This window comes from Callithrix jacchus, chromosome Y (genome assembly GCF_049354715.1).
Source record: "Callithrix jacchus isolate 240 chromosome Y, calJac240_pri, whole genome shotgun sequence".
NCBI lineage: Eukaryota > Metazoa > Chordata > Mammalia > Primates > Cebidae > Callithrix > Callithrix jacchus.
Genome location: NC_133525.1, coordinates 5,926,377 through 5,952,271, shown reverse-complemented (window position 1 = coordinate 5,952,271; position 25,895 = coordinate 5,926,377). Strand labels below are relative to the sequence as shown.

The 25,895-nt window shown below is 51.2% G+C and overlaps 1 protein-coding gene across 6 annotated transcripts in view; it reads right to left on the bottom strand.

Annotated features, from left to right (window-relative positions):
- The window catches only part of LOC128930748 (uncharacterized), a 74,036-nt gene extending 55,125 nt beyond the window's left edge, over window positions 1-18,911 (bottom strand). For all 6 annotated transcript variants that reach the window (XR_013531857.1, XM_078364439.1, XM_078364440.1 and 3 more), the window contains exon 1: window positions 18,525-18,911. Coding sequence is in view for 5 of the 6 variants with exons in the window: in XM_078364439.1 (XP_078220565.1) it covers window positions 18,525-18,896 (372 nt within the window). In the remaining variant the exon portion in view is untranslated. The remainder of the gene's footprint in view (window positions 1-18,524) is intronic.
- Between the last annotated feature and the right edge of the window lie 6,984 nt (window positions 18,912-25,895).

Below are 25,895 nucleotides of genomic sequence, written 5' to 3'. Positions count from 1 at the left end.
TCCCCTCTCCACCTCTCCTCACCTCTCCCCTCCTCTCCTCTCCCCTCTCCTCCCCTCCTCTCTCCCCTTCTGTCTCCCTCTCCTCTCCTCCACCTGCTAATCTCCTCTCTACCTCTCCCCTCCCCTCCCTCCCCTCTCCTCCCCTCCAGTATCTGGATTCCCCTCTACTACCTTTCCCTCTCCCTTCTCTCATCCTCCCCTCACCTCTTCTCTTCCCCTTCACTCCTCTCCCGTCCTCTCCTCCTCTCCCTCTCCCCTCCCCTCCCTTCCTCCTCTTTACCCTCCCCTCTCCCGCCTCTCCTCTCTCACCTCCTCTCCTCTCCCCTCCTCTCCTCTCCCCCTCCTCTCCTTTCTCCTCCTCCCCTCCCCTCCCCTTCCTTCCCCTCCCCTCCCCTCCCCTTCCCTTCCCTTTAGAGGCAGAGTCTTGCTCTGTTGCCAGGGCTAGAGTACAGTGGCACAATCTCAACTCACTGCAACCTCTGCCCCTGGGGTTCAAGGGATTCTCCTGCCTCAGCCTCCCGAGTAACTGGGACTACAGGCAGGCACCACGACCATGCCCGGCTAATTTTTGTATTTTTAGTAGAGTCGGGGTTTCATCATGTTGGCCAGGCTGGCCTCAAACTCCTGACCTCAAGTGATCTGTCTGACTCGACCTCCCAAAGTGTTGCGATTCCAGGCGTTAGTCATTGCGCCCGGACACTTGCATTCTCTTAAACCCTATCGTGACACCATTCACATGTTCCACATAAAAATAAAAATAAGGCGGTTCCAAGATTCCTCCCACTTTTGGGTTTTCATAAGAACATAATCATTACACAGGAACAGCATAGCCAATGACGTCATTTACCAGTGCTCTCTGGGTGCCTGCAGGCTTCTCCATAGTAACATTCATTCTGCATTAATGGTGGGAGGATGTACACCCCACCACCACTGGCCTGGGTGCCCCTGACGGAAATGTCCTGTTCACTCCCCGACACTGGCCAGCGTCCAGTTCGCTCAGCCCCAGCATCACTCTGGATGCCCGCACCTGCTGATGACCACTTCCATCCTCACCTGCCCCTGCTGGTTTTCCACACCCTTTTCCAAAGCCCACTAAACACGGAAACTTTCTGAACGTTCTAGAAAAGAAGGAGGAGGAGGTGCAGAGGGCACATCTGTGCTCTTCACTCACTGCAGTGTGCTTTGATGCCAGGCAAAGAGTTTTTTTGGTGGTGTGTTTTTTTGGAGGTGGGGTGGAACCAGTCACATAGTCTGCCCCTTTCATTCTAGGTTTGGGAGGCCTCTGGAAGGGGCCCCAACCTAAAGATAATTGCAGTACAAGGAAAGCTCAGAACAGTGAAAGAGAAAATGCCTCCACATGCCAGGCGCAGTCAGTCAAGATTGTTATCTCAGCACTTTGGGAGGCTGAGGCAGGCAGATCACAAGGTCAAGAGTTCCAGACCAGCCTGGACAATGTGGTGAAACCCCATTTCTACTAAAATATACAAGGGGAGAAGGGGGACTGGGCACAGTGGCTCCTGCCTATAATCCCAGCACTTCAGGATGCTGAGGAGTTGGTTGGGTCTCCGGAAGTCAGGAGTTCGTGACCAGCTCAGCCAACATGGTGAAACCCCACCTCTACTAAAACAAACAAACCACAACAAAAAACAAAAATCAGCTGAGCATAGTGACAGGCACCTGTAATGTCAGCTACTCAGGAGGCTGAGGCAGGAAAATCAGCTTGAACCTGGAAGGCGGAGGCTGTAGTGAGCCGAGATTGTGCCACTGCACTCCAGCCTGGGCAACAGAGCGAGACTCTGTGTCAAAGAAAAAATCAGCTGGCCATGGTGGTGAGCGCCTGCAGACCCAGCTACTTGGGAGACTGAGGCAGGGGAATAGCTGGAACCTGGGAGGCGAAGGTTGTAGTGAGCCGAGATTGAGCCGCTGCACTCCAGCCTGGGCGGCAGAGTGAGACTCCGTCTCAAAAGCAAAAAAGAAAAGAAAAAAGAAAATGCCTGCACACCGGATGGAGCAGCAGAAGTCTCATGTGGGAATAGCAGCAGGCAGTTGATACATTTCTTACATTTTATTCAACTGGTTGAAACACCCTTATTTTTCTGTTGCTAAAAACGCAATTGCTCTGGAAGTGCTGTCCTCTTTTTCAAGATGTGTCACCGGGGAGATGACTGGTCACAGGATACAGTTTCCAGGAGACAGAAGTAACTTCAGGGCAGCTCAGACACACCATGGTGACTGCAGTTATCACCAGCGCCTGGAGTATTTGCAAATGACCAGGAGTCCATTCGTGAGTGTTCTCACCACACACACACACACACACACACACACACACACACACACACAAAATCCTGCAAAGTCTGTGAGGTCATGCATATTTAAAACCATTCCACCATGAATGCATGTACATCAAGACACCACGTGCCACTGCATAGATACAATGTGTATTTGTCAATTAAAAGAAATAAACACATCATTAAAATAAATCTGGCTCCTAGATCTTTGGTGTCATAAATAGTTTCTGAAATACACCAGAGCACCATAGTTGCAGAACTACCCCAGGGCTGCCTCCAGCATCCTGTCAGTAAGTGGACTTGTGCCAGCAACTGAATAACTGAGTATAGAAAACACGACGTAATCGCTGCAACAGATCAGGGACGAGAGCAAGGAATTCCACATGCACCCAACAGCCTACACTTTAGATGTGGCCGCTGAGTCACACACAGACTGTTCATGCCAGGGAAAGGCATGAAAGCAGGGGCTGGCAGTGGCCCCTGGGCTCTGGAAACTTTCTCTGCCTGTGAACTACACATAGGAATGGGCTTTGTGTCTCTAGCCGTAGTTAAACTCGCCTCTCTGTCTTACAAGCTTGAAAACTATATACAGGTGCCCAGGCACCATGGCTCACACTTATAATCCCAACACTTTGAAAGGCCGAGGAGGGAGGATCGCTTGAGCCTAGGAGTTCAAGATCAGCCTGGGCGACACGATGAAACCCCGTCTTTACAAAAAAAAAAAAAAATGCAAAAATTAGACAGGTGTGGTGGTGCACACCATGGTCCCGGCTACTTGGGAGGCTGAGGTGGGAGGATGGCCTGAGTCTGGGGAGGTTAAGGTTGCAGGGAGCTGAGATTGTGCCACAGTGCTCCAGCCTGTAAAACAGAGAGAGACCCTGCCTCAAAAAAATAGGCAGAATGTGGTGGCTCACGCCTGTAATCCCAGCGCTTTGGGAGATTGAGGCAGGCAGATCATTGAGGTCAGGAGTTGGAGACCAGCCTGGCCAAAATGGCAAAACCCCTTCTCTACTAAATTAGCTGAGCATGGTGGCGTGTGCCTGTAGTCCCAGCCACTCAGGAGCCTGAGGCAGGAGAATCTCTTGAACTCGGCAGGTGGAGGTTACAGTGAGCTGACATTGCGCCACTGCACTCCAGCCTGGGTGACAGAACAAGACTGTCTCAAAAGAAAAGTGTGTGTGTGTGTGTGTGTATGTGTATATATACATTCTGAAATATATATATAATTGGAAACATACATATATTCAGAAATATATATACGTTACAGTTATTTGTGGAATTATATGCAGTTTAACCACCTGCATGTGTGTGTGTGTGTGTGCGCGCGCGCGCGCGTGTGTGTGTGTATGTATTTCAAAAACATATATATTTTGAGCCTCAAAACTCCTGAAGGAAAGAGTTTTGTTTGGGCTGGGCTGAGCATGCCTTTTACATGTATTTATTTCTGTGTGTGTGTGTGTGTGTGTGTGTGTGTGTGTGTGTGTGTGTGTGTGTTTCAAAAACATATATATATAGAGAGAGCCTCAAAACTCCTCCAGGTAGGAGTTTTGTTTGGGCTGGGCTGAGCATGCCTTTTATATGTATATATTTCTGTGTGTGCGTGTGTTTCTGTGTGTGTACATGGTTAAATTGATTATAATTCCTTGTCTGAGGTGGCCCAAGGTCACATCTTGGCTTCATCCTGTGATGACAGCACGAGGGTGCAGAGGTGATGTAACAAGCTAAGCTCTTTTCTGTAATTTTACTACACGTTAGGTAAGAAGTGGGAAGCTTTCTTTTGTTCTCCTGCCATCACTCTGGGACCGTCCCCTGAGCTGTGCCAAGTTTTACATAAAGCCAGAGAATGGTATGAAGGTTGGGTCTGGGCTCAGCACGTCTCACACCAGCGGCTCTCAGAATCTCCCAGCGAGGGGCTTGGGGAGATAAGGAACCCCGGGTCTCAGCCCCAGACATTTTGATTTTGTGGTCTGGGGTGAGGCTCATGAGTCTGCATATTTTTTCTTTTTTGAGACAGAGTCTTGCTCTGTCCCCAGGCTGGAGTATACTGGCACGATCTCTGCTCACTGAAACTTCTGTCTCCCGGGTTCAAGGTATTCCCCTGCCTCAGCCTCCTGAGTAACTGAGAGTACAGGCAACTCCAGCACACCCGGCTGACTTCTGTGTGTGTGTATTTTAGTAGACACGGGGTTTCACCATGTTGGCCAGGATGGTCTCGATCTCCTGACCTCATGATCCACCCACCTCTGCCTCCCAAAGTGCCAGGATTACCGGCATGAGTCACTGTGCCCGGCCGAACCTGCATTTTTAACAAACTTCAGGGTGATGCTGAAGGACTCTACCTTCAGGAGTTTTGGGGCTCAGAGGACAGCAAGGCAGGGCTACCCGGGGTTCCCCACTCTCTGTCCCTGTCACCCCTTCCGCAGGCAGATGCTAGCTCCAGGTCACGTCCCTACAGGAAACTGAGTCATTACCTCCCAAGGCTAATGTGGAAACGGGAAACTGACTTAGAGTCCTCAGCACTTTTTCCAGCCTCATCCCCAGCCACTTCCCAGCTGGTGTCTCACACTGGTCTCTGCCCTGTTGGTTGGGAATAGCTCCAAATAACCCCTCCTCCACCGGTCCCGGTCCCAACTGTTAGCCCTTTGCAGAGCCCTTGGTGTCTCTGTAAAATGATGCAAGGCCAACACACACACACACACACACACACACACACACGATACATAGACACACATACAGACACAGAGGCATACTCACAGACATACACAGACACACACACACAAACACACAGGCACACACACATACACAGACACACAGGCACACACAAAGATACACACATAGGCACACACACAGAGAAACACAGACACACAGGCACACACCAGAAACAGACATAGACACAGGAACACACAAACACAGACACACACACAAACACACACAGACACACACACTCAGTAACACAGAGACACATACAGACACATACAGAGACAGACACACACAGAGACACACACACAGGCACACACAGACACACAGGCACACACATACACAGGCAGAGGCACAGATACACAGAAACAGACACACAGGCACACACACAGACACACAAACACACAGTCAGACATACAGACACACACATAGACAAACACACACAGAAAGACACACGCGCACAGTAACACACACAGAGACACATACTGACACACACACAGAGACACAGGCACACTCACAGACACAGACATACACAGACACATGCAGAGACACACAGGACACATACAGAGACACAGGCACACACACACACATGGACACACAGGCACACATACAGATAAACAGGCACATACATGCAGAAACACAGACACAAACATACAGGCACACACACAGAAACACACACACAGACATACAGACACAGACACACAGGCACATATACAAACACACACAGACACATACATAGAAACACGGACACACAGATATACACAGTAACACACAGAGACATACTGACACACATACACACACACAGAGACACAGACACAAACACAGACACACAGGCAGACACACAGACACAAACACAGACACACAGACACATACACAGAGACACAGGCACACACATACACAGACACAGGCACACACAAACACACACACAGACAGAGACACACAGGCACACACACACAGTCACACATACAGACACACACGCACAGAGACACACACGCACAGTAACACACACAGACACATACTGACACAAACACACACAGACACAGAGGCACACTCACAGACATACACAGACACACACAGGCACACACACACATAGGCATATACACAGATACACAGACAGGCATACACACACAGAAACACAGACACACAGACACACACAGAGACACATACAGACACACGTACTCACAGAGACACAGACACACAGGCACACACAGAGACACACAGACACACACAAAGCAGCTCAGATTGTTCATTACGGCTTTGTTATTCAAAGCAGTGACATTTCACGAAGTCTCGGCGAACACTGAATTAGCGCACAGCAAACCATTGCTCCTAGGGAAAGACCGGGCTAGCTTCCCAGAGGTCATCAACCCATCAACACCTAAGCCCGTCTTGCGTGGGTTTCTGTTTGAAGACACCGTAGTGAATACACATCGTGGAGTCACTCACATTGGTCTTGAAGCTGATAGCACTGAAACTTGTGCCTAAATGAAGCTCATCAGGTGTGTATTTCCGCAGGAGAGCATCCTAGCTTCCCCATACTTAGGGACGTGAGGTACCACCTCAGCAAAGACCTGGGGATATTTGAAAGCGCAAATTCTCTGACAAAAAGCGGGAAAACACAAAACCCAGCACTCGAGTAGACCTTGAAGAGAACCCTGTTGACCGTATGCGGTGGCACAAGAAGGCAGTGAGTGTTATGCTTTGTTGAACTTCAACTGAGAACACGGGGTATTGAGAAGCTCAATTCTGGCCAGGCGTGGCGGCTCACGCCTGTAATCCCAGCACTTTGGGAAGCCGAGGCAGGTGGATCACCTAAGTCCGGGAGTTTGAGATTACCCTGGCCAACATGACGAAACTCTCTCCCTTCTAAAAACACAAACAATTACCCAGGCACCTGTCATCCCAGCTACTTGGGAAGCTGAGGCAGGAGAATCGCTTGAACCCAGGAGGCGGAGGTTACAGTGAGCTGAGATCATGCCACTGCACTCCAGCTCTGTCCTGGCTGACAGAGTGAGACTCCGTCTCAGAAAAAGAAACAAAAAAGAACTTCAGTTTTTCTGCTGTTCTGTGTATGTAGAAAACATGCCGGGTGTAAGGAGAGAAACAGAAAGGTAACGACTGGGTCTGGGCTCTATACCACGGTGATGAAATAATCTGCACAGCAAACCCTCGTGACATGTGTCTACCTATGTAAGAAACTCTCACGTGTATCCCCGAATCAAAAATGAAAGTTCCAAATAAAAAAAAAAATTACGTGCCGGGAATATTGATCAGAGGATTACACATGCATTTTAGCAAGGGGGCAAGTTCACAAATACAGAATCCTTGAACGATGAAGGTTGTGTGTACACAGATTAAAACAATAAGAGTGTTTGTCATGGTGTCCAAAATATATCATTGTCTTTCTCAGAAAATTTAAAATCCCTCACCCTTGCAATATCCTGTGAATTAGGTTGTTACACCATGGGACTGATACAGGGGTGTCCTAGTCGGGGGAGGGAAGGGTCACAGAATTTGGGCCCCTCATCTGCCTCATTGCATCCTCTATCAGGCCATGAAAGCGTATCCCTTCTTTCTGAACCGGGAAAACTTCTATTCACCCCTCAAGGCTGTGGCAGAATGTCACCTTCTCCAGGAAGTCCTCTGTGATCCTCTTCCCTGGCCAACCCACATTCTTTCTCACAAGCATTTGTAAGAGGCGATTTGTAAGGGCTTTGCAGTTTAAGGAGCACAGCTGCAGTCTCCAGTTCTCAACTCCAGCAGCAAATGACACACATCTGAGGGGTTTTCCTAAGTCCTGATGCCCGGGCCAATTAAATCAGAAACTTTCCGAGGTGAGACGCAGGTGTCTATATGTTAAAGCCTACCCATGTGATGCAAACGTGTGATCGACTCCGCAGGAGGCACCTGTTACAGATTCTTACCTCCTTAGTATGTCTTAAGAGGGCTTGTAACTTCTCTTCTACCTCTGCTGACTTACCCACGCTCTGCTAAAAATAGCGCCGGCCCCTCCAACCTGTTCTCCATGCTATTACCCAAAGAGGGGCCTTCAGCAGGTTAAGTGTCCCTGCAGAGCTGTCTGCATCAAACCCTTCAGGGGAACTTACATCTGCACTCCTTGGCAGCGGCAACAGAAGCAGCCATGATACGGCTCTGCAGCTCCTATAGTCCGAGATGAACTGCAGCCTCCCCACCCTCACTTACTGCTTCTCTACAGGGTGAGACAGTCTTCCTCTTCCTTACGTCTGTCTTCCTCTGCTCATTCTTGGAAGCTTAGCGTCCAGGGAGGGCCCCTCCTGGGAGAACTCTCTCTGATGCCCTGAGCGAGTGTGGTCCCTGCTCTGTGCTTCCAGACCGCCAGGGCTTCCATGCCCAAATTGATACCCTGGTCGTTACTGCCCAGGCAGAGAACACAGAACAGGGACCAGGTATGTCTTCTCTGTGCCCACAGCAAACAGCACCAAGAACACAGGTAGCATTTAACTTCAACCTATGTTGGCTAAAGGAATACACAAGAGAGCCAAGGACTGGGAGGGAGCATGAATGGCAGGTACGTGGATGGATGGGTGGGTGCATGGATGGAAGGGTGGGTGGGAGGGTGCATGGATGGATGGGTGGGAGGGTGCGTGGATGGATGGGTGGGAGGGTGCATAGATGGGTGTGGCGGTGGGTGTGTGGATGCATGGGTGGGTGGGTGTGTGTGTGGATGGATGCATGGATGGATGGATGGATGCATGGATGCATGAATGCATGAATGCACGAATGCATGGATGCACAAATGCATGGATGCACAAATGCATGGATGCATGGGTGGGTGAGTGGATAAATTAGTGAGTAGGTGGATAGTTGAGTGGATAGCTGGGTGGATGGATGGGTAATTGGCTGGATGAGTGGAAGGATGGGCAGTGATGGGATGGATGGTGGTTAGGTGGATGGATGGTTGGGTGGACTAATGAGTGGGTGGGTGAGTATGTAGGTGAATGGATGGATGGATGGATAGATAGGTGGATAGATGGGTAGATGGATTAAAAGATGGATAGGTGAATACATAGATGGATAGGTGGATGGATGGATGGATGGATAGGTGGATGGGTGGATAAATTTGTGAGTAGGTGGATAGTTGGGTGGATAGCTGGGTGGATGGATGGGTAATTGGCTGGATGAGTGGAAGGATGGGCAGTGATGGGATGGATGGTGGCTAGGTGGATGGATGGTTGGGTGGACTAATGAGTGGGTGGGTGAGTATGTAGGTGAATGGATGGATGGATGGATAGATAGGTGGATAGATGGGTAGATGGATTAAAAGATGGATAGGTGAATAAATAGATGGATAGGTGGATGGATGGATGGATGGATGGATGGATGGATGGATGGATGGATAGGTGGATGGGTGGATACATGAATGGATGAATAAAAAGATGGACGGGCAGTTGAGTGGGTGAGTGGGTGGGTAGATGGATGGAAGTATGGTTGGATAGGTAAATGGATGGTCGGGTGTATAGATGGCAGGTGGATGGATGGATTGGTAGGTAGGTGGATGGATGGATAGATGGATGAATGAATAGATAAGTGGATGGATGGATAAATGGGTGAATGGATGGGTGGATGGATAAACTGATGAATGGGTGAATGGATGGATAGATGAGTGATGGATAGATGACTGTATCAATTGATGAGTGGCTGGATGAACTAAAAGGATGGATGAATAGATGGATGTAGGTGTGGATGGAAAGAGGGGTAAATGAATGGATGGACTGATGAACAGATGCATGAATGGATGGGTAAATCAATGGGAGGATGGATGGAGGATGGATGGATGGACAGGTGCATGAATGGATACATAAATGAATGGAGGTTGGATGGATGCATGCATCGATGAATGAATTGATGAGTAAGTGAATGGCAGGATGGATTGATGGGTGAATAGATAAATGGATGGATGGATGCATACATGCATGCATGCATGCATGAACGAATGGGTAAATGGTTGGAAGGACATATGGACACCTAGAACGCAGAGACCCTGAGGAGCCGGAGAGGCCTTAGTGACTGGTCTGAGACAAGACTCAAGGGAGTTTTCTTCCATATAAAAATGCCCATTGGTGATTCAGGACATTCTCCTCCCTTTCAAGTCACACAAGTGGTGAAGGCAGGTCTGTTTACCCTGCACATGAAGCTACCAACTCCCAAGCCCAGCAGCCCCTATGCCCAGTGGGTTGATGGATGGATAGATAGACGGACGGACGGACCGATGGATGGATGGATGGATGGATGGATGGATGGATGGATGGATGGATGGATAAATGGGTGGGTGGACAGCTGGGTGGGTGAGTTGGTGGGTGGATGGGTGGGTGGATGGATGGACTCATGTCCATGAGCATTTTTCCCCACGCTGATCATGAGATCACCAGTAAGCTCCTGAACTCTCTAACACCAGCATCTTTATCTACAAAAAGCCCATGAGATACATCTTAAGGGCTTGCTGAAGAGAACAAACTGAATGCTCTTTGAAAAATGTAGTCCACAGCACGGACATTCACATTAGAGAACCAGTCATGGGAAGTCACACGTAGGAGGGGATGAGCAGAACATCCGGTAGAATAACAATTCAGCGGTGTTTGACAACTCAGCCACGCAGAACCTCTGCAGGGCTTTTAAAATTCCTAATAGCAGGGTGCAGTGGCTCCCGCCTATAAACCCAACACTTTGCAAGGCCAAGGCAGGTGGAAGGCTTGAGTCCAGTAGTTCAAGACTAGCCTGGGCAACAGAGAAACACCCTGTCTCTACAAAAAAAAAAAAAAAAACTAGCTGGTATGGTGAGGCATGCCTGTGGTCCCAGCTACTTGAGAGGCTGAGGTGTGAGGACTGCTTGAACCCAGGAGGTTGAGGCTGCGGTGAGCCATGACTACACCGCTGCACTCCAGTCTGAGTGACAGAGCAAAATATTGCCTCAAAAAATTAAAAATAAAAACACATAACACGTCTATAAAGCAGGCTACCCAGAAAGTCCTGGGCAAGAGTGACTTTTCCAAGCTTCCTGCAACGGGGCCAAAGCTGAGAACCTTGGCTCTAGGTCAGCAAGAGCCAATGGATGGGGGTCAAGCAGGTCTGCATCTGAAACCGTCACCCAGAAATCAGGAATGCAGGAGGGACGGGCACCACAGATGCCGGTGTATTCTTAGCCTGCACTCTGTAGGATTAAAATATTAAAATATGCCCACTAGCCTGGACAACAGAGTGAAACTCTGTCTCTAACTACACACAAGAGGCTCAGAGACCGGGGGTTCAAGGCTGCTATGAGCTGAGATCATACCACTGCACTCCAGCCTGGGCAACAGAGTAAGATCCTGGCTCAAAAAATAATAATAATTTTGTGGTCTGAGCATGGTGGCTCACGCCTGCAACCCCAGCATTTTGGGAGGTGGAGGTGGGAGATTTGCTTGAGCCCAGGGGTTCGAGACCAGCTTGGACAACATAGTGAGACCCCTATTCTACAAAAAGATTTAAAAAATTAGCTGAGTGTGGCACATGCCTGTGGTCCCAGCTCCTCAAAAGGCTGAGGTGAGAGATACCCCTGAGCCCAGGAGGTCAAGTTTGCAGTGAGCTACCATCATGCCACTGCACTCCAGCCTGGGAAAGTTTAAAATAAAATTTAAAAAAAGATTACAAGCCACCACCAAGTAATACATTTATGATATGAAGAGTGTGTAAGGAGCTTGTGGACAGCTGTGGCTGTCCGTGTTGTGTGTCTGCTGGATGCTGTGTTAGACCACAACCACAGCCTCTTGAGTAAAGACCTCAACACAGGGTGGGGCCGCTACCTTCATGATGGCCTCTGCAGGGTCCACAGAAGTCACGTGTTCATATCTGTCTCCTGCTTGCCACATCCAAAACTTCCCCGTCCTGCTATTCTAGGTATGAATCTCTGCATTAAATGCCTGACACTTTCCTCTCTGTGTGTGTCCCTTCAACTGCTGAGAACGTTTTGTGCTGAATTCATCGAAGACAGCCCCGTGTTAATTCACATTTAGAAGCAAACCTGCTCCCCGCAGAAGAAGAAAACTAGCAGCCGCCGCAGGAGAGGCAGACTGGCAATCTTTGAGACCCGGCAGTAGTGATAAAATCTCTATGCCTCCACAAGTCCCTTGGCCCTTAAGGACAATGCGGTCTGTTTATTCTTGTCAGCATTCCCGTCCATCGTCTTCCTGCAGATACGAAGGCTCCTTCTGGTCAGCATCCCCTCGTGGATCAATGCTTGCCAAGGCGTATTTAGACAATAATTTTGCAGGGTCAGGCAAAGCAGACACAAACAAGAGGCTTGTCTGGCTGCCCTGTGTCCCATGAGTAATGTCTGCAGAGTCTCTGCAATGTAACGGCTCTGGCTGGTCTGCCACCTCCTCAGGAAGGACTGTCAGCTCAACCAATTACATTATTATTATTATTATTATCATTATTGAGACGGAGGCTCACTCTGTCACCAGGCTGGAGTGCAGTGGCGCCATCTAGGCTCACTGCAACCTCTGCCTCCCGGGTTCAAGCGATTCTCCTGCCTCAGCCTCCAGAGTAGCTGGAAGTACAGGCACCTGCCACCATGTCTGGCTAATTTTTGTATTTTTAGTAGAGATGGGGTTTCACCATGTTGGCCAGGCTGGTCTCGATCCCTTTACCTCATCCTCTGCCTGCCTCAGCCTCACAAGGTGCTGGGATGACAGGCGTGAGCCACCTCGCCTGGCCCTAGTTACATTGTTAACAGCTTTTAAACAGCGCCCTCGGAGAAACGCTTTGCTTGGCTCCCTGAAAAGCGGCAGCACAGCACTCCTACAGGTGCTTCTCAAAAGCAGAGGACCCGCCCCAGCCTAGAACACCTCTAAAAGTTGAGAAAGCAAAGTGCTTTAAAGGGGTTTGCGACCGCTTTCAAACTCATCCAGCTGCCGCCTGTGGCGACAAACAGGGTTTCGATCTCAGCCCAGCCCACCCAGACAGACAGCGCGAAAGCAAGCTTTGCCCATCCTGCTTCTTCAGCAAGGCTTTCCACGCAGCCCACGCGGATTTTCTCCTCTCCTCGGATGAACTTTCTTTGCAAAGCCGGGTGGCTGCATGGTCCTTTCACAGCCCACTTGAAAAGTGCTGGTCTGACTCGCCGGGGAGAAGAAAGAAAGTTTCTGGCTTCCTGCTGGGGGAAATGTTCTTGTGATGACTAGGAGACCGTATGAGGCGAGGCGTGGTGGCAACCCTGAGTCATTCTAAAAACAAACCCAAAAACACGCCCATGGCCATCTCCCCAAAACTCGCCAAGGAACCACGCCAAGAAAGAATACCCAACAGAAAATGCAAGAAGAGGAAGTCCTTCTGGTCTCTAGAGATGTGAAAGATACCTGTTGGACAAACAGTATCTAGAAATGGTGGTGGATAACTGTGTTTCAGCCAAGAGACAGGATTCAATCAAAAAACAGCAGCAGCAAAGCCTCAAGCCCTGGACACTGTGCAGCCTGCAGCTACAGCAGCACCAGGAGACCACGTTCACAAGCAATCCCCACCCCACGTTCCCAGCAGGGAGAACGCAGGGGAACCACTGACGACAGGTGAAAATAAAACCTCACGAGCCTGGATGCTGAACCTCAGGACTCGGAATGAAGAAGCTTCCCTGCCATCTCATTCTCTCCCGCGAAGACTCAAAAGTCCTTTGTCTTTCTCTTGCCAATGCTCTAAAAACGGACTGTTCTTTGCTGAGGACGCTAGAGCAGCTAGAATTCCAACCCCCCTCCTTGAAAACGACCCATGCCTGGGTCCCTGCCATGTATCAGTGAAAAGCGCATGACAATACAGTTTGCTTTGTTTTCCCCTTGTTAAGCTGTCTTTGGTTACAGGAGTCCCTTCCCAGTAAGAATGTAGGACAGTTGATTTTAAAAATGATTTTTCAGGTGGCTCACACGTGTAATCCCAGAACTTTGGGAGGCTGAGGTGGGCAGATCACTTGAGGCCAGGAATTCGAGGCCAGGCTGGCCAACAGGGTGAAACCCCGTCTCTACTAAAAATACAAAAATTAGCCAGGTGTGCTGATGCACACCTGAAATCCCAGCTATTTGGCTGGCTGAGGCAGGAGAGCCACCTGAATCCAGGAGGCAGATGTTGCAGTGAGCGGAGATCCTGCCATTCATTGCACGCCAGCCTGGGTGACACAGCCAGGCTCTTGTCTCCAAAAAACATTGTTTTTTCCAGTCTGGGCAACATAGCAAGACCCTGTCTCTACAAAGAAACGTAAAACTGGCCAGGCATGGTGGTGTGTGTCTGTAGTCCCAGCTACTGCAAAGGCTGAGGTGGGAGGACTGTTTGAGTTCAGGAGGTGGAGGCTGCAGTGAGCTCTGGTCGAACCCCTGCTCTCCAGTCTGAGCAACAGAGCGAGACCTCCACCTCACAAAATTACTTTTCAGCCTGGCCAACATAGCGAAACCTCATCTCTACTAAATATACAAAAAATAGCCAGACATGGCATTGCATGCCTGTAATCCCAGCTAACCAGGAGGCTGAGGCAGGAGAACTGCTTGAACTGTGAGCCGAGATGGTGCCACTGCACTACAGCCTGGGCAACAGAGATTCCATCTATAAAAAAACAAAACAGAACTTTTCTTCCTTTGCACCCCTAAAGACACGTAGGTCTTATTTCTTACCATGTCTGTGAATCACAAAGGACACGATTCTTTTCCCCTAAAGTAAGGAGAGTGATCTGAAAACGTTCAGCCCGACTGAAAAGCACCACAAGCTCCATGTAGCTAGTGAGAAGTCCACCTCCCTTGGGGAAAAGACACCTAAGTTAGAAAGCATTCCAGACCGTATCCATGAAATCCTGCCAGGATCTTCCTAAGTGCCCAATTGGTGAAAGTGTCGTATGAGCTGCATTTCTTTCTAAATGACAGCATGTAACCAGCGTAGGGCCTTCCAGAAGAAAAGTGACTTACAAACAAACAAATGTAAAATCACGTTCTTGAATACCTCCAAAGTGTAAAGGCACGTATTTGTCCTCACATGAAAACTGTGTCTCACAGACAGAGAAAGGAGAAAGAGTGAATGCAGGGAGGTTTTTTGTTTGTTTGTTTGTTTTTGAGACTGAGTCTCTCCGTGTCGCCCAGGCTGGAGTTCAGGGACACGATCTCGGCTGACTGCAACCTCTGCTTCCCGAGCTCAGGCAAGTCTCGTGACTCAGCCTCCCAAGTAACTGGGATTATAGGCGTGCACCGCCACGCCCGGCTAATTTTTGTCATTTTAGTAGACTCTGGGTTTCCCACGTTGGCCGGGCCGGTCTTGAACTCTTGGCCTCGTGTGATCCCACTGGCCCTGGCCTCCCAAAGTGCTGGGATTACAGGCATGAGCCACCTCACCCGACCTAAAGCAGGAGGTTAAATACAAAACAATCAACTTTTACCACAGCCAAAAGCTGGCAGAAAATCAAGGCAAACTCGCTGAAGGATAAAACCCACTTCCTCTGCCCAGAAGGCAGCAACGTTCCCCTAATAACTTCTGCATACACACCCAGGGGCAGGAGACAGAGCTCCGGAGAGGCTGAGAAAGCGAAGCGCAGGCTTCCTCTGCTGCGGTGAGGGAATCCCGAAGAGACCTGGTATTGTTCCACAGATGTGGGCCCATGTAGGGGTTTGGAATTTTTCAAACTGCCCAGGCCACTGTGCCTGCTGGGGTCAAAAAAGCCTTTTCTGGAAAGCAGGGATGCATCGGGTGTGTTCTACGCTACTGTCAGGGATGGGACACTCCCAACCGCAGAGCCAGCCCTAAATCTGTGCCTAGGCATAACTCCCAAGCCCTCCTCCCGGTTTTCTTCCCTCAACACAATTGGCACTTGGCACCAGATGAGTTCCTTGTGCTGGGGTCTGTCCTGGGCCTCAAAGGATTCTGAGAGGCTTCCCTGAGCAGCCTTTTCCACAGCAGGATGGTGGCAGGTCCCACCCCAGGGTGGCCACCAAAAACTGTCTGCAACCTTGGCAAAGGGTCTCCTGAGGGCCAACGTCACCCTGGGAAGTCCTGCTCTCTATAAAGCTGGTGCCTCCTTGTTTCCTCTGCAGCCTTCCCCCAGCTCCATCCATCCCATCTCACAGAGGCCGACAGCCCTGCCTGATCTCAGCCCGAACTGCCATTCGGGCCTGGTTCCCCGAAACGCTGAGATCAGGCAGGGCTGTCGGCCTCTGTGAGAGACCCTCCCCCTAGGCTCCGTGGGGTTTTGCAGCCCGATGCATACTGCTGCAGGAAAAGTGCGTTCTGAGCATCACCAACTCAAAGTTGAAGTTTCCTGATGAAACAACACGTGTATTAATATGACCGGGACAGGGGGTTTCCATCTCCATCTCTAGTAGGGTGGCACTGGAAAGCGGGGGTGACAAGGGTCCCCCAAGGACATCCAGCAGTGCTGAGGGCCCGGCTTTCCTCTGCGATTGGAAGGACAGACTGGCCCCTGCTATCTGCCTGTCTGCCGCCCTCACCACCCACCCAACCCCTGTGCAGCCACCCTTCCCCGGACGCGAAGTCTCCGCCGTCTCAGGGCTCCTAAGCCCAGTCTGCTTCCAAAACTAGGGAGCTCCAGATGAACACTACTGCGGGATTAAAAAGTGTGCAACGCCTTGTTGTGAGCTCAGAGAAGATAAGGCTTTAGCCCCCTCTCTCCTCCATTGACCTGTAAAGCCGGACCAGCTGGCAATTCTGTCCCCAGGTCTTCAAAACCCAGCCAAGGCCCTCATCAAGCTCCACCACTTGGAACGCCTGAGTTATTTCGTGATGGAACCATAGCGGTCCTTGTCGCCCTGTGTGTCCTGTCCGCCTGTTTGGATGCCTCTCTTCTCCTGGAAACTAAATTCTTCAGACACCAGAACTCTTTTGGATATATTTTCCTGCCCCAAGCACACGGCAGCTGCAAAGGAGGGAATGAATGAATGCATGAAGGACAGACATGCGTTAGCGAGACGAGTGAAAACGCCCTTCTGCAGGTGCCTTGGGAGCAGATGCAGCTGATCAAACCCTGCAGAGCCCTCCCTGCTAAGGAAAAAAGAGAAACAGGAAGCCGCCTTTGGAACCTCCCTGCGGGCTGTACACGCCTCCAAGTTTTACAAAACGGAGCCAGCCACACTGTCAGCTCCACCAAGGGAAAGCGCAATTTCCAGGATACCCGGGACGCGCGGGCCGGGCGCGGAGGCTCAAGCCTGTAATCCCAGCACTTTGGGAGGCCGAGGCGGGTGGATCACGAGGTCAAGAGATCGAGACCATCCTGGTCAACATGGTGAAACCCCGTCTCTACTAAAAATACAAAAATTAGCTGGGCATGGTGGTGCGTGCCTGTAGTCCCAGCTACTCGGGAGGCTGAGGAAGGAGAATTGCCTGAACCCGGGAGGCGGAGGTTGCGGTGAGCCGAGATCGCGCCATTGCACTCCAGCATGGGTAACAAGAGCGAAACTCCGTCTCAAAAAAAATACAATAAAATAAAGAGCGTGTAAACCCATTAGCAGCTCCTCCCTACAAACAGAGACCAGGCCTCGTCACCGCAGCTCCGGGCTGAGCGCGACCCTATGAACACCAGCAGGAAATTTCGCGGCACAAACCGGGCCTCCTCTGCCCTCCCAGAGCTGGGCGTTCCCGCCTCTCATTCCTCAGTTTGTCCAGCCCTGATAAGGCTGGTCAAGTCTACACTGCCTGCAAGCCGCTCTCCTTAAAAGCCTGCCCACAGGAAGGGGCAGAAACGCACCGTCTAGTGGAATTGATAGCACATCACACCCAGCGGGGTCCCCGTTTTCCTTTCGACGCGAGGGAAACAGAAAACCACCAGAAAATAATAACCAGAACGAGGCCCGGTTTAGGGCGCGGGAGGGTGACCGTGGCTCCCCCGTCTCTGGATACTTTTTCTGTTTTCCCAACTCTCCAGCGCTACACATGGACAATCTGGTAACCACGCGTTTCTTTCAGAAATTCCCGGGGCCTGCATCCACACCGGAGTTTTGAACGGTTTCAGGGCTCAAAGTTTGTTTCCAACTGTTCCTTCCCCTCCCCCCATCCTCCGGGCTCCCAGCGATTCCAAATTTAGGCCCGGGACGCAGGGCGTGGCTGCGAGAGGCGACTCCGGGGCGGCCTCCGCGCGCGGCCTAAAGACGCAAGTCCCAGACCCCGAGGGGAGAGAGCGGGGTGGGGTCAGGGGCTGATGCCAACGGGCAGAGAGATCCGTTAGAAAGTCGCCGGGATTAGGAAGAATGAAATGCCACCTCTCCCAAGGTCACCCCCAAAATTAAGAGTTTGGGCCTCCGACAACAAACGCTGACCTTCTCCCTCTGGAATGCGACTCCCACCCGGCCCCAGGAGAGAACTGGGGAGAAAGTGGGCGCCTCCTCCATGCCTGGGCCCCCCTGGCCACAGCGCGTCCCGCCGCGGTTAGGGAGGGGGGTCCCGGTGTCCCCTCGGGGCGCCCCCCAATTCCGCACCCGCAAGCGGATCCCCAGGCCCGGCCCGCGCCCCACGAGTCCCCCCCGCACCCGAATCCCGCCGCTGGCTCACCCGGGGCGGCCACCAAAGCGCCGAGCAGGCCGAGGAGCAGCAGCAGCGCCAGCGCGGACCCGCGGGCCATGGTGCGCCCAGTGCGCGCAGGGACGCTCTCCCGAGTGCAGCGCGCGGGCGGTAGCGGCGGCAGCGAGACTGGCACCCCTGGGCCGTGTAGGGCGGAGCTCGGAAGGACCCGAAGGGGGCGGGTGAGGGGAGCCGCCCCGCAGGCTCAGCCCGGGCCGCGCCCGCCCGGCCCCGCCCCACCCCGGCCTCGGCGCGCTTAGGAGGGGCGGGAACGCCGGGCCGGGGGAGGGGACCGAGAAGGAGGCGGACGAGGGAGCACTGGACACCCCGCTCCCTTCCCAGCAAACCGTGGAGTCCACACATCCGCGAGCCCGTCTCCAGGACCCTCAGGGGGCGCCGACCCGGAGCAAAGAGAAATCCAACATTCTCAGGAAAGTGCGGGTCCCCCACCTGTCTGCATCCCCGTAAATTGCACGCCCCAGGGAGGCCCCTAACTATAGTGGCACAAAACTGCCGCGCTTCTTGAAAACCTGTAGCCCCCAAATCCCCTCCCGACTCGCCCCTGCAGCTTATTCTCCGCCCCTTGCACGAGGACTTCCTCGCCCCCTGGTCAGTGGTGGGGGCAAAAGAAGCTCCCAAGTCTCCTGCTCAGCAAAGTGGGGGCCCCTCCCTCCCTGCACTCCCTCAATGCACGCTTCTAACTAGAGCAACACAAAACTGCCGCCCTTCTTGAAAACCTATAACTCCCCCTACTTGCCCCTGCAGCCCCTTCTCCGCCCCTTTCACAAGGACCCCTCACCCACCCCCATCCCAACCCCACACTCGCACCCCCACACCCTTGTCTCTAGTGGCAGCAAAAGAAACTTTGCCCCCAGCTTGGGAAAGTGCGGGTCCCTCCCTGTCTACACCCCCTAAAATGCACGCCTCTAACTGCAGCGAAGCGAAACTACAGCGCTTCTTGGAAACACTTAGCCCTCCACACTCGCCCCTGCAGCCCCTTCTCCGCCCCTAACAGAGACCTTCCCCTGCTCTGCAAAGGACACTCTCCAGGCTCCCCTGCTGGGAAAAGTATGGGGTCCCCTCCCAGCTGCTCGGGAGGATGGGGGGTCCCCAAGAGGAGCAAAGAGCAATTCCCTCCCTGCTCAGGAAGGCGTGGGCCCCCGCCGCCTCCACAGGCAACCCCCACCCCATGTACTTTCTGGCGCATCCGAGCTGGGGCGGAACCCAGGAGGGTTGGCGGGGGCGGGGGCGGACACCCCCTTTGCACAAGACCAACAGGACCCTTGGAGGTGCCTCTGCGCTCAGGCAGTTTAACCACCCCCCCAAAAAAAACCCAGGACAAGGTTGGGAGTGAGGACTCCTGGTCATGGGGATTAGTGGGGGACAATAGGGAACTCCATCGGCCGTCTCAGTCTCTGGGGCACCTGGGCCCTAGCCCTGGGCGTTGGCGACTCGCCTTCCAATGGCCTTTGAGTCTGGAGATCCCCAGTCGCGCCGCCGGCCACAGCTGCACTGCAGGCCTCCCCACACTAACAATCTGCTTTCTGTGAACACCTAAGCCTATACAATGCTAGCCATTTTCCTGAGGGGCAGCGGAACAACTTTGCAGACTGAGAAGCATCCCTCCCTTGCATTCCACCCTTCAAACTGCCCGCGAAAGGAGTCCAGCTAGGCCCGGCGCAGTGGCTCAGGCCTGTAATCCCAGCACTTTGGGAGACCAAGGCAGGCGGATCACCTGAGGTCAGGAGTTCGAGACCAGCCTCGCCAACGTGGTGAAACCCCATCTTGCATGTGGTGGCTTGCACCGGTAGTCCTAGCTACTCAGGAAGTCAAGGCAGGAGAAAAGCTTGAACCGGGGAGGTGGAGGTTGCAGTGAGCAGAGATCAGGCCATTGCACCCAGCCTGGGTGTCAGAGTGAGACTCCATCTCAAAATAAAATATTTGAAAAGATCTATTCTGAGCCAAATAGGAGTGACCACGACCTGTGACACAGCCCTCAGGAGGTCCTGAGAACATGTGCCAAGGTGGTCGGGTCGCAGCTTGGTTTTACACATTTTAGGGAGGCGTGGATGGGACAGCAATCGAATACATTTAACATGCATGTTGGTTTATCCAGAAAAGCAGGGCGACTGGAAGCAGCGGGGCTTCTGGCTTGTAGGTAGACTGTAGAACTTTCTGATTGACAATTGCTCGCGTTTCTCTAAAGACCTGGGATCAATGGAAAGGAATGAGTGAAGGGAAACGATTGTGGAGACCCAAGTTCTTATTCCAGCAGGCAGCCTTCAGCTGCCAGGCGTCAGAGAGAAGAGGCTGTAAAACGGTTTCTTTCACCACAGAGGTGTCATGAGGCATGTTCCACCTCACTTCCTATCACCGCCTCAAACGGTCTCTCTGGTTAAACTTTAAAAGCTGTGTGGCTGAGGAGAAAGTCCGCTCAGATGGTTTTGAAGGTGGGACTGGCGGGGAGGGTGGGCTTAGAATTTTATTATTTGTTTACTCAATTATTGAGGTGGAGTCTTACTCTATCACCCAGGCTGGAGTGTAGGGGCATGATCGCAGCTCACTGCTACCTCCACCTCCCGGGTTCAAGGGATCCTCCTGCCTCACCCTCCTGAGTAGCCAAGACTACAGGTGCCGCCACCAAGCCTGGCAAATTTTTGTATTTTTAGTCGAGATGGGGTTTCATCATGTTGGCCAGTCTGGTCTTGAACTCCTAACCTCAAGTGATCCGCCCATCCCGGCCTCCCGAAAACTTATATTTTTGGTTTACAAAACCCTGTGCCATCTACTGGCCCATTTCTGGCCCGGCACACCTGCTGTGCAGCCAGCTGAGCCTGGGGCTCTGAGCTGTCCCCTCCCTGCCGCCATGCCCACCCCTTCCTAGGCCACCTTTGCCCCTAGGTCAGAAACCTGCACCCCAGGGACCGGCTCAGCTGTGTGAGTGATGCGTGTCTTCAAAACTGACAGTCTGACCTTGCACACCTGCATATAAGGAGGATAAATTTTTTCTTTTTTGTTTTCTTTTCAGCCAGCAACACCCCAGCGATGTAATTGCACTGTAGAAGCATGAGGAAAAATGCAACCATTCTCCATGGAAGCATCACCTTCAAAGTGTTGCCTCTGCAACACTTCATATGAGCTTCAAAGTTCATGCCTCTGCATGAACTACCCACCCAGGGACCCTTCCCTGACACTTTCTCCCGCACCTGTCCCCCAACCCCCATATGCCACTGACTGTCTCCCAGTCAGCACTTTCTTTTTCCATGGCTGTAGTCCTGGGCTGGGGTCGAGGGAGGGAATGGACCCTAGGTCAAGGCAAGCAGGAGGACCTTGGGGCTCTCTCAGAGAAGCAGGGGGATGCTTCAGCTCGCTAGGGATTTTGGCATCATGAAGCAAGAGAAACCCGGGTCTCCGTGCTGTCTCAAACGCCAAACACCGCCCCCCCACCAAGAGCTTGCTGCTTCTTTCTCCCTAGTCACCTCCAAAAGAAATGCCCTAGCCTGGACCGCCTCCAGCCTCTGATATTTGGATGGCTCTGCAGCAGAAGCCTCTCTCTGACCATCTGTCCTGTTCCAGCAGAGCCTGAAATCTGGCTGCCTTTCAGGGAGGGCCACAGGTCGCTGTCATCCGCTATAATAAAGACACAACAGAGGCTTCTGAAGGCCAGGCTTTGAGGCTTTGTATTTATGGTCACACAGATAAGCAAGGGGACGCGTCTGTTTGTGATTCATTTAGTCAGATGCCTTTGGCCTTCTGTGCTTTCTGTCTTGTTTTTAATGCTACCTTTCCTTGGCTCAAAATGCGAATTTCCGTAATATTCTGCAGACACTCTGCAGCTGGCCCCAAGAGACTCTCACCTGCAGAATGAAAATTAAGTTAAGTGAAAAGGCCTTCTGAATTGTATCCGGAAGAATTAAATTAATTGAAAAGGCCTTCTGAATTCTGAATGTATCCAGACGCCATGAGAAGCATCTCTTGAAGGCCCCGAGCCAGGCTAAGCGAGTGATGGGGAGCTCCCTGCGGGGGCAGCCTCCATGTGTTCTGTTTTTTTCACCAGGGGAAGCTCAGGAAATAAAGAAGTTCTGACCATTTCCAAGGGACCCAAGTGGCCACTTTGCGCACTTTTTTTTTAGACGGAGTTTCGCTCTTGTTACCCAGGCTGGAGTGCAGTGGCACAATCTTGGCTCACCGCAACCTCCGCCTCCTGGGTTCAGGCAATTCTCCTGCCTCATGCCCAGCTAATTTTTGTATTTTTAGTAGAGACGGGGTTTCACCATGTTGACCAGGATGGTCTCGATCTCTTGACCTCGTGATTCACCCACCTTGGCCTCCCAAAGTGCTGGGATTATAGATGTGAGCCACTGCACCTGGCCCGTTTTTATTTTCGAGACAGAGTCTTGCTCTGTTGCTGAGGCTGGAGTGTGACAGCGAGATCTCAGCTCACTACAACCTCCACCTCAGCTCAAGCAATTCTCGTGTCTCGGCCTCCTGAGTAGCTGGGATTACAGGCACCTGCCACCACACCCGACTGATTTTTGTATTTATAGTAGAGATGGGGTTTCTCCATGTTGGTCAGGCTGGTCTCAAACTCCTGACCTAGTAATCCACCTGCCTGGGATCGCAGATGTGAGCCACTGCACCCACCCCTTTCTTTCTTTCTGAATAATAATTTTTGAGAAATCGTTTCCGGGTCCCAGGAGGAGGGTCTTCCCTCAGCTTCCTCTTGTTTTTGGTTCAGATTGTCCATATTTCCTGTTGCTGTTCTTCTCAGGATTTGCAGGAGGCGGGTGCGGTTGTGTTCTGGTTCCATCAGCGATGAAATACTAGTTTTCTCTCTGGGTTACATTTGGTGAGTTTTGACATTACTTTCTTCTGTGCACCTGGAACCCTACTGTTCTCTTCAGTTTGGGGGAGCCAGGGAGACTTTCTGGGGAGTACTGGGGAGACTTCATCTAAAACAAAGGCAGACTTGTTTTCAGAAGTCAAAAGAAGAGGTTGGTGTGACGGGAGGGAGAGCGTCTGGAGAACAACAGCTTGCGGTTGGCACCGAGTCTCTGCCCAGGTTGCCGATACCTCCCAAAGACCCCTGGCCAGTGGTCAGCTTCGGACAGGCCAGGGGCAGCCATCATTTCCTGTCATCATAGATTTCACAGTGCGATCACCTGCTCAGACTGCCTAAACCAAATCCCAGGCTCGGGGCCGCTAAAACAGCAGACATTTATCCCATCACGATCCTGGAGGCTGGAGGTCCAAGATCCAGGTGTGGGCAGGGCTGGCTCCTCCTGAGGCCCCTCTCCTGGGCTCACAGATACTGTCTTCTCCCTGTGTCCTCACAGGGTCCTCCCTCTGTGTGTGTCTGTGTCCTCATCTCCTATTCTTATAGGACACCAGTCCTATTAGATCGGGACCCACCCTAGTGACTTCATTTTACCCTGGTCCCCTCTTTAAAGACCCCCGTCTCCAAATACAGTCTTATTCTGAGGTCCTGGGAGTTGGAACTGTCACCTGGGAATTTTGAGTTGAGGAACCCCGCAAGACACAGGGGTTAGGTCTGCAGCTGGAGTTATAAGATGTCTACGCATGCCCGGCAAAGTTTGAATGTGAACACACCCTCCTCTGCAGGAGGGAACCTGGCCGATGGGCACAGGAGTATTTCATTCATCAAATGCCTCTGCAGATTTCACACTTCCCAGAAAGCACACGATCAGGTTTCCTTTCATTTAAGCAGATTCTTCATTTTTTTTTTGACAGAGTCTTGCTCTGTCACTCAGGCTGGAGTGCCATGGTACAATCTTGGCTCACTGCAACCTCTGCCTTCCGGGTTCAAGCGATTCTCTTGCCTCTGCCTCCCAAATAGCTGGGATTACAGGTGCACACCACCACATCCAGCTAATTTTTGTGTTTTTAGTAGAGACAGCATTTCACAATGTTGGCGAGGGTGGTCTCGAAGTCCTGACCTCAGGTGAACCACCCACCTCGGCCTCCCAAAATGTTGGGATTCCAAGTGTGAGCCACCGCACCCAGCCTATTTAAGCAGATTCTAATATGTCAATTCAAGGATTCCTGTTAATGTTTATCCAATAATTGTCTTAATTCGAGTCCTGATAGTACAAGTAACGTAAATTTTCATTTCTCAAAGATAACTTTCCCACCAAAATAGTTTCATATTTTAATCTCAAGGCAAGCATACCAAACACCCTCAGTAAATAAAGAGATGCCATGGTTATTATCAAGTTCATCCATTCAACCACGTCAAGCCCAGAGACAGCTCTGAGGCAGGAAGAAAGAATTTCACATGATCTTGAATGGAGAAGGTGAGAAAGAATCCAATAACTTTCAAATATACATATATACACACACACACAATATTAAATTATATAACTATAATTTATTATATTTAATAAATATATTTATTATATTTAATGTGTTGTTGATATTTACTAAATTAAATATGTTTGTTTGATTTATTAAGTATAACAATATGTTAAATATAATGTTTGTATATATACATATATAGGTGTGTGTATATCTATCTGTTTCTATATATACAGGACAAGGAATCTGAGAATGACCATCCACAGGAGATGCATCCTTGGAGCCACTGGCATTCCAGGATATGCTGTCTGTATATTCTAGAAAAACACGCAGATGACAAGGGCACAAAGTGTGGACAGAGATGAAACCCAGCTTCTGCAAACAAGGGCTACAGGCGGACAGCTCTTCAATAAGGGATTGGGGATCTGACTGCCCGACAACTTCCACACATCAAGAGCATTGTTTGAATAGATACGTAAATAAGAAGAGACAACCTCCCCGCCGTGAAGAATGATCCCAAATAATTGATGAACCACTCGAACCCAGAGGTCCCCAGACCCCTGGCCATGGACCAGTATTTGTCGATGGCCCTAGAGAAAGCAGGCCACACAGCTGGAGGTGAGCAGTGGGCAAGTGAGAGAAGCTTCATCTGTGTTGACACCTGCTCCCCATCACTTGCGTGAATGCCTGAGCTCTGCCTCCTGTCAGATCAGCAGCAGCATTAGATTCTCACAGGAGCACAAACCCTACTGTGAACTGCACATGCCAGGGATCTAGGTTGTGCGCTCCTTATGAGAATCCAAAGTCTGATGATCTGTCCCTGTCTCCCAACACCCCCAGATGAGACTGTCTAGTTGCAGGAAAACAAGCTCAGGGCTCTGATATGGTTTGGATTTTTATCCCCCCGAATCTCCTGTGCAAATTCTAATCCCTAGTGTCAGAGGACGGGCCTGGTGAGACATGATTGGATCATGGGGATGGTCTTCCCCCTTGCTGTTCTCGTGATAGTGAGTTGTCAAGAGATCTGGTTGTTTAAAAGTGTGTATC